This window comes from Odontomachus brunneus, unplaced genomic scaffold (genome assembly GCF_010583005.1).
Source record: "Odontomachus brunneus isolate Ranch 3 - 2012 unplaced genomic scaffold, Obru_v1 Obru_scaffold_015, whole genome shotgun sequence".
NCBI lineage: Eukaryota > Metazoa > Arthropoda > Insecta > Hymenoptera > Formicidae > Odontomachus > Odontomachus brunneus.
Window position 1 is genome coordinate 411,824 of NW_022639465.1, and position 9,384 is coordinate 421,207.

The window sequence follows — 9,384 nt, forward strand, 5'->3', positions numbered from 1 at the left end:
CGTGTGTGTCAAGATGTGTCAAGCAATTGGAAAGCACCCTTTTTAAGATAGAGATCTGTTCTTTTCAGCTACACTGCTGCACTGGTGCAATAAGTTAGAATAAAGGCTGGTTTATGATGGTCATAATCCGTTAACTTATGCCGGAACCGTAAAAATTGACCAATCATAGCCGAATTATAGAAGAATAATTTTTCTGCTGAACGCAACCAATGGCTGCGTTCAGCAGAGAAAGCTGCTTTGCAACTATTGTAAAATTCGTGAATCTGATTGGTACATGCTCTTGGATTTAACCAAAATTAAGTGCATACTCCAATTAGATTCACAAATTTTATAACAGTTGCAAAGCAGCTTTCTCTGCTGAACGCAACCATTGATGCTTGATGATCAATACTAATTGATGCTTATTGATCTATACAGTCTTATGTTATGCACATGCAGCTATGTCATTTCATGTGCGATGGACTTAAGACATATATGTTTTATTTCATTTTAACTTATTGCGCATCAGTACAGGGGTGCGTTCGAAAACATGGGTGCTCCCGCTCCGTTGGAATAAGAAAGATACGAGATTGAGGTAAAAAAAGAGGACTCGAGTGACATTTCCAAACGCACTCCAGCAATGCATCTGAAAGGAACAGACCGTTTGTCAAATTAAAGGTGGTGGTGTCTCATAGCGGAAATGAGTGGAAACTCTGGAATTTTGCACGTGATTGCGTCGGTATAAGTAATATATCGAGTACCGCAAGGATAATATGTATCGTAGTATATACTAATGCTGTAATATGTCGGATGGATTTGTACATTCTGTTAAAGTGCCGAGAATTTATAAGATAACGGCCGACATCGTGCGTTGCGTTCAAGAGCGAGGAGCCAGTCTGAAAACTCTCATTTATGAGAAAAAACATCCTGTAAGTACATAAATAAATGAATAAAAACGATAAATGTGTATGTACGTACGTATGTGGCACATGCGTGCATATATGTGTAAAGCACGCAAAAGATAATCTCGTCAATTACAATTAAATTTTATCTGAGTGGTTTGTTCTGCAGAATGTGTCTGGCATCTATGCTCTATCAGTAAATACTCTACAAGCTGGTGCTCAATTGGACTTACTTCTCCAGAGGACTCAGATTCTCACAGAACAGCCTCGCTTGGATCCTTGGCTGACTAGGGTACTGATAACAGAATTACTATGGGGCAAAAAACATCTGCAAAGTCTATCCAAACCAATTCAGACTATCTTATCATATGCAGACTTATTGCAAAATGAATTAAAGAATCTTGAGAACACAAGATCTTCTGCAACATCTAAGAAAGGTAACATTGCCTCTTGGCTTGCCAATAAACCCTCTATTATGCTTGCAGAAATAAGAGAGAATTTGTAGCAGAAGATTCCTTCATGGTACTGATTATCCACAACTGCAGAATATTATCTAGTCGGCAGAGAAAGCTAGCTAGGAAAGGAGAGCCCAAGGATCGTGAAAGATCCTGTTATTTGCAGAATATTTCTAACATTAAGAACGATAAAAAAATGAGTGTGCTAATGGTTTTTGGCACACTGCTGCTCTACAGCATTGCCATGTTTACATTGCCATTTGTTGCCTTTTTTGGTGTACAGCACTATATGAGATTAGAATTCCAGATAGATACTTATGCAATTACTTGTCTCTCAGTATTGGCTGCTGTGGTTACAGTAAACTTAATTATATCCTGTTATGCCTATCAGGCTTTACATGAGGCAGTTGAAGAAAAGGAAAATAATGAAGATGAAAATATGGTTGACTCTAAAGAGAATTTGAATAAAAAGGGTCTCTAATGATTTTGCATATGAAAACTTATGCTTATTGTGGATAAGAAACTGTTTATTATAACCTAAATGCATTTCTATGTAATTTATTTCTATACAATTAACGTATGAAAAGAAAGAAAAAGAGAACCAAGATATAAATGAAATTTAGAGAATATTACATAAGAAATTTTATTTAGAATTACTCTCTTTGAAGAATTTTACAAAGTGTTGATCTTTGTACCAAGAATTACTTTTTTTATTATTTAAGCAAAAGCATTTATGCGCAATTTATAATTTAAAAGATAAAGAGGGAGATGTAAAAAGACAAAGAAACAAATTGTATAATTGAAAGTAATGTTCTGCGAAAGTTTTTATTTTGTCAGAGATTTCTTTATATTGTAGTTGAGAAACAAGTTTTTCTAGCCTATAAATATTTAATAATGTATACATAATGTAAAATAATAAGTAAATAAATTTCCTTGAGTCTAGTAGAGAAAAAATGGAAAAAAGAATTGAAAAAAATTTCAAGAAATGTAACTGAAAAGGATGGATCTTTTACATTTCAAAATATGCAGGATGATTTTTAAATATATAATATTTGCAAGAAAATTAAAAAATATGGAAATAGAAGTATAGTATACATAATATAAATAAAAATATAATGTATCTTTTTCTTTTTGACACAAAAGTCAAGAGATCTGTCCATTTTAGCTGCATTTTCTGTGATTTTCCTACAATCTTTTTCTTCCTTCTCTTTCCACATACAAAGCCTGAATATGTGTGGATTGAACATATTTTGTTTACATTAAATTTTTTAAGCAGATTTTCCTTTTCTTTCAGTGCTAAGACCCAGATACATGCGTGTTAACACACTTCTATTATCAGTTGAGCAAGCAATCTCCTTGTTTGAAGAGGAGGGATGGAAGCTATTATCTAAAAGTGCAACATATTCCTCATATTTGCATTCATTATCGTTGCTATCAAAACCGTATTTCTTGCAAGATTTCCACGTACCAGAAGTGCTAGCTTTCCCACCGGCAACATCTTTTTACGATCATGCGGGCTATAGGAATGGCAAACTCATTCTTCAGGATAAGGTATAGACTAAATGTCTTTAATTTATTTAAATCATCTCATTATTATCTACGTTTTATTGCCAGATACTAATCTTGGGCTATATACTTTTTATTATTTTTAATCGTCGAATTCTTACTCAGGACATTTTCTTCAAATTTGATCTTGTTTTAGGCCAGCTGCTTGCCAGCACATCTACTAAACCCCAATGAAGGCTCTGAGGTATTGGACTTGTGTGCTGCACCCGGTATGAAAACCACGCACTTGGCAGCGAAACTACAGAACAACGGGTATTGTTCTGTTTTGCATTTTCCGATAATTATCTGATTTTATTAATCATATAAAGTGTTGGACAATAAGTATTCCATATCTTGTATACGTATAGATTAGGTTAAACTAAACACAAAATTCCTCTATCATTTCAAACAGACTTTTAAAATAAAATATCAAAATATGAAAGATTTTGAAAGGAATTTCCAAAATTACATTAAAATTAAGATTTCAAGGTTGTTCTCAGGACGATTTATGCCGTGGAAATTGACAAGAGAAGATTCGGCATTCTGCGCGAACAGGTCGAGGCAACTCATTCTTTCTGCGTGGAACTTATCAATCAAGATGCTTTGACTCTCACTGCTAAACAGTATCGTCGCGTACGTTACATTCTGGTCGATCCTAGTTGCTCCGGATCAGGTAGAAATCCATTTTTTATTATTGCACCAGAAATAGATTTTGAACAATTCGGTTTTATCAATTTACCTACAACTATCGTTGTAAGTATAACGATCGATGTGTAGATTTGACTCTTCGTCTAATTTTATCGCACAACATACCGTTACAGCTATTGTCCACATTGATTTTTGAGTGTCGCTTTAATTTCAGGTATCGTTGACAGACCGAAACAGAGCGACGTAGACGGTGATGTTGAGCCAAAACGTTTGCAGAATCTGCAGTCTATTCAGGTTTATCTACTGAGATACGCTCTTCTGAACTTTCCGAAAGTGGAAAGAGTAGTCTACAGCACTTGTTCTGTTCATCCCGAGGAAAACGAGCAAGTAATCGACGAAGTTCTCTCTAATATCGGAGACGCTTATCGTCTGGTACCGATTAAAAATATACTACAAGAAAATTGGTTGAACTTCAGTTCGCCGGAGTATAATTGTGGTGACAAATGTCTATATTCAAGACCAGACGTTGATCTCTGTAATGGATTTTTCGTGGCAATATTTGAAAGAAATTTCGCAGTGCCTCTACCGACGTGTAAGCGCAAAGGAGGTAACGTAAATTTCGAACAATCGGACCTGAGCACAAAAGAAGACAATATGATGGAGGATAACGAAAAAGGAACGGAGAAAGTATCAAAAAGCAAAAAGAAAAAACGCGGCAAGAAGAAAAATAAAGGAGCCAATTCAACAATTCATGAACAAACAGGAAAAGCATTGGAGCATGCCGGTGAATTTGAGAAAAGTGAGGAAGTAAAAGACGAAAGGATTGATGTTTGTCTTAAATCAAAAGATGGGAAGGATAGTAATAATGAAGAGATAATACCGAATAGATTGGAAGAAACACCACAAAATACAAAATCGAAAAAGTCGGGGAAAAAGAGAAAATTAAAAAGTCAAGATGCGTCTTCAGTAGAAGATAGTACAACAAACAAAGAAACAATGAAAATTTGCGAAGAAGTAGAGCAAGATAAAGAAGTTAAAGAAAGAAAGTTAAAGAAGAAAAAGAAAAAAAAGAAGAAGAAAAGTAAGGCAGTAGTGGAAATTAATGATGATGTTGAGAAACCAAAGGAGGATGAACAAATTGAAACTGAACCAGTAAAGAAAAAAAGGAAAACGGAAAAAAAGAATAAAGAAATTATAGAAATCGATACAGAAGAAAAAATATAAAATAAATTGGAAATAAATAGTCTAAAAAAGTAAAACAAACAAAAATAAATATTTGCAAATACTTTACTCATATTGTGTTACTTTATTGCTCTTCTAAAACTACATTTTTATTATATACTTTCAATTATAATATGTTAACGATTAAGTCCAACACACAAAATATTCGAAAAATCTAGGTAGAGATTCCAAGACTTTTAAATTCCCCCACAAAATTTAGTATTGCCTATCATTAATTCAGCACGTTCGTGCTTTACCTTTTAGATATCGGGCTTAATATCCAAGCTTTTTAACATACTAAGCTAAGGATTTCAGCATGCAATGCCGTGACATTTGCTCGAAATGGCCGTCGATTGAGGCGCTTATCTAAGAAATTACGAGAAAAACGTAGGCTATTCCTCTTTCCATATCCCGAAATCTGAAATCGCACTTTTGCGTTTAAAATGAAACGTTTGTACATACATTCAGGCATCGATTGCAAAAAGAACGAAAAATAGTAGAACGTGTGGTATTCATTAAGATATTTATCATCGCTTTAATTTCTTCCATTTTCTCCTAAGCATCAATCTTGAATCTTTTCACGCGAATTCGATCTTATCAATCGTGCAACTTTTTTTTCCAATATATAAAATCGTGAAAAGTTAATATATAAAATCGATAAAAAATGATTTCGCAGTGCTTTGCGGCAATCATGAATCTTTTTCTCCAACGTAAACTCGTAAAAGGTGAACATTCCCATATATTTTCAAGTTAGATTTTTCACGAATTCTCACGCTAGAGAAAAAGATTCATGAGATCGACTCTCTAATCTAATCTCATCGAAATTAGCTTATATCGTCCCCAGCACTTTCTTTCTTTCGGCTAACGACCTTGCTCGATTATCGACGCGCGTCGCGATCGATATGCCCGAGAAGGTCCTTTCTCGGTGAAAATCCAATTCGCTGAGGCGCGTTTTTAGAACTCGCATATTCGTGCCGTTGATTTGTCGTCGGAAAAATGTTTACTGTGTAAAAGTATGTTTCAATTGTCTAAGAAAGAGTCAGAGAGTAGATAGAGAAATATGCAAAGAATTTCAAAGAACTTTTATGAGTTTATATTTTTGTAATAACAATTTTGCAGATGTGTTTATAGACTATTATGTTCAATACTACTGCATCTTTTTTTTAACTTTACTCGAATTTAACTCAACTTTTAACTCAAATTTTTAAAATATACGTGTACGAAAATATATATAGAATTACTCTTTATCACTTTTTTCTCTTTTTTTCTATTTTTTTCTCTCTCTCTCCCTTTTTATATTGTATTATGTTGTTATACTATACCTGCTCGTATTATAAAGGTTATTATCGACGCACGGAAGCCTGTTGACCTGCTTAAAATTGCGCGACGATAATACCCAGTACATGTAATTACAGTAGAAGAACTTTTCCTTAACGTCCGAAGTAACGAACATCGATACAATAGCGTGATAAATGCGATTTTTTTCCAGTATACATCGTTACTGCTTTGTAAGTATTTGTCTGCCCATAAGAGAGTAAATCGTTAAATCTGTTGGTAGAACCATTTCTACATGATTCCTTTTAAAAATTTTTTAATCAGTCATCAGTTATATTCACCTATTTAGTGTTTTATTGTAAGAAAAAAAGAATCTTGATATATATTATATCAAGAATAATATATTTGAGAAAAGAATACGAGAAAAAACGGCTGTAATGATAATTTTCAAAAACACATATATTAGAACAGTTCAAGCTACGCAGTTAGATAATTATCGTAGAAAAAACAATAAAATTGTATAATAAGCAAAAATACCTGACTTGGAAAAATATTATTTGTAGAATGTGAAGTTTATTTCTGTAAATAAACTTTATATCCTATAAATAAATATTCAATTATTTTTTTTATCAGAGAGTCTACACAAAGAGAAAAAAATATCTATAAAATAAATAAATATTTATTTGATGAGCACTAATAACTCCTGGGAAAAAAAGTTATATATCCTCTCTACTCTCTCTGTCTCTCCCTATCTCTCCCTGTCTCTCCCTATCTCTCTCTATCTCTCCCCGTCTCTCCCTGTCTCTCCCCGTCTCTCCCTGTCTCTCCCTGCCTTTCCCTGTCTCTCCCTGTCTCTCCCTTTCTCTCCCTGTCTCTCCCTGTCTCTCCCTAACTCTCCCTGTCTCTCCCTGTCTTTCCCTGTCTCTCCCTATAATTATTAATTAATTAAAGTATATTTTAATTTAATTTAATTTACATTTTTTATTGTTTTTTATTAGCTATATGGCACGCGCGCATGTATTGTTCTAGTAATCATAAAAATATGATTATATTATAGTTCTATATGAATTTTGTCCGCAAATGTGACTTTATATATAACTATAGTAATTATATTTAAATAGAATAAACACATGTTTTCATGAATAGCTAAGCTTTTACGAACATGTATATTTACAAAAAGAAAAATAATTTTTCTATTTGAAATATTTAAATTTATTAATTTATTTAATTAATTAATTAATATTAAAAAGTATTTTTTATTTGAAAAGTAATTTAATATTTTATATTAGTAGTTATATTACTAATATTTTATATTAATAGTTTTTATAAATAAATATATTATTAGTTACACACCGAATAAATATTTTTTATTTCCTAAATATTTTTTCTCTCAGTATACACGCGAATATTTTTTATTCAAATCGATGAAACAAGCATATATTATAATCGTTTAAATATTTCTGCTTTGGATTCTGAATAGTATATTCTTTTCGAGTATATAATTCGTTCTGACCTTTCGCCTGCAAACCCTAACTTATTTTTATCTATTTTATTATTTTCTCTAATATTTCTCTATTTTTGCACTTATAGTAAGAAAAAAGTTTCACCCAAGTAGAACACAAAATCATTTTGATGTCAAGATGATATTTTGACATTTGACATTTGACATTTTGATATCATTGTCATGAAATTGTCATGAAAATGATATCAAAATGATGTTTGACATCAAAATGATGTCACTTTTATATCATTTGACATCAAAATGATATCACTTTTATATCATTTGACGTCATTTTGACTTTTATATGACTTTGTGTTCTACTTGAGCAGTTTCTCCGTATCGTTTCGTCGAGATTCAGTTTCATTCCGCGCAACAAGTTCTACAACCGCCCGCTGGTTGGTTCACTGACACGGGCGTCGACGCCACGACGACGACGACGATGACGACGACGACGACGACGGCGATGAGGAGGACGAGGAGCGGCGACGGTGCCGAGGTTGCGCGGCCGATCGCCACACATTCGACGCCGGGACGCCATCGTCGAAGGACGCATGAATATGTATACTGTCGCGGCGATCGCCGGCGACTCGTATGAACCTCGTCGTCGAAAGGACAATTTTTGCGATCCTCCGCGTGAAACAGCCGCCGCGATATCGCTGTAAAATTTGCACCGAGTGGTGTCAGTGAACTTTGACTCCTCGCTCGCCGATAGGCTCTCCGGAAGGCCCCACCGGAAAATTCAGAACCGGCATCTTTGATCTGACCATACCACACGGTGGATATCTCCATTTCTCTTATTTCTTTCGCGAGGGTGAAGTTTGTTCTGTCTGGTGAAAATTCCATCTGCGTCCTGTGTAAATTCCTGCAGGTAAGAGTTGAATATCTTCTCAGCTCATTCAATTTTCGCTTATTTCAAACAAAGAAAATACGGACAATTTTTACGTTTCATAAGTCCAAAAATTCAATTTTGTAAATTCCAGAAGTAGAACACAATTTATGCACATTATTTATTAATAAAATCATCTATATCTCTTATAAAAATAAATAAATTACAAAGATAAACTACATATATATAATAATTTGATATTTATATATAACGAATAAAACTAAAAAATGATTGTATATTTATTAGCTGTAAAGAGAAACTAAATGGCTATATAAGTAATAAATATTATAAAAATTACGCGTGAAACTGATATGCATATAATATAAAAGTAATAAAAAATTTAATATATTTAACATTAATATATAATTAATTTAATGATTAAGTGTTCGTTGTATAATCATATATGTTTTAGTACACACACTATATTAATAAAGTTATTTAATTACTTCGCGGAATTAAAAATATATTTATAAATAATTAAACTTTGATATTAATACAGATAATAAACATTTTTCTCCTAAGAGTGGGACGTTGGCCGTTAATGGATTAAGAGAAGGGAAGGGAAGAAAATAAGAAAAAGTACGATATTTCATGCGACTAATCTATTCAGATTGAGCTTGATAATTTCATAGAAAGGTCGGATTAAAAGAAACATATGATAATTTTTGTGACGTAAATCAAGTGTCTTACGAAACACCAAACTGACTAACGTGACATTTTGACGAGATCGGAAATTTTATTGTTATTACTATCTAATTAATATGTTGCTACATTTAATGTATAAAGGCATTTGCTTATTGAAATAAGCATCTAATCTTTGTTTATATATAAATTTTCTTATATGTTAGCATTCTTTACATGATTCCTCTGAGCATAATTAATTATGTAGAAATAGTTACGTAAAAATAGAAATATATATAAAACATATATATATATATATATATATATATATATATATATATATATATATAT

At 32.7% G+C, this 9,384-nt stretch overlaps 2 protein-coding genes across 2 annotated transcripts in view; both read left to right on the top strand.

The window, feature by feature from the left end:
- The first annotated feature begins 495 nt into the window (after positions 1-495).
- LOC116841346 (probable 28S rRNA (cytosine-C(5))-methyltransferase) lies at positions 496-4,768 on the top strand. Its single transcript, XM_032809154.1, has 6 exons — positions 496-908; positions 1,051-1,318; positions 2,631-2,887; positions 3,039-3,154; positions 3,382-3,554; positions 3,744-4,768. The coding sequence occupies exons 1-6, from the start codon at positions 783-785 to the stop codon at positions 4,751-4,753; spliced, it is 1,950 nt and encodes a 649-aa protein (XP_032665045.1). The 5' UTR covers positions 496-782; the 3' UTR covers positions 4,754-4,768.
- A 1,299-nt stretch (positions 4,769-6,067) lies between these two features.
- The window catches only part of LOC116841345 (echinoderm microtubule-associated protein-like CG42247), a 36,350-nt gene continuing 33,033 nt past the window's right edge, over positions 6,068-9,384 (top strand). The window contains exons 1-2 of the mRNA XM_032809152.1: positions 6,068-6,258; positions 7,856-8,394. The gene's annotated coding sequence lies outside the window, so the exon portion shown is untranslated. The remainder of the gene's footprint in view (positions 6,259-7,855; positions 8,395-9,384) is intronic.

Excerpts from the sequence above, each read along its gene's own strand:
- LOC116841346 (XM_032809154.1), top strand. The coding sequence starts at position 783 with ATGTCGGATGGATTTGTACATTCTGTTAAAGTGCCGAGAATTTATAAG. Across the intron at positions 909-1,050 it reads TTTATGAGAAAAAACATCCT|AATGTGTCTGGCATCTATGC; the intron begins GTAAGTACATAA and ends TTTGTTCTGCAG. Across the intron at positions 3,555-3,743 it reads TCCTAGTTGCTCCGGATCAG|GTATCGTTGACAGACCGAAA; the intron begins GTAGAAATCCAT and ends CTTTAATTTCAG.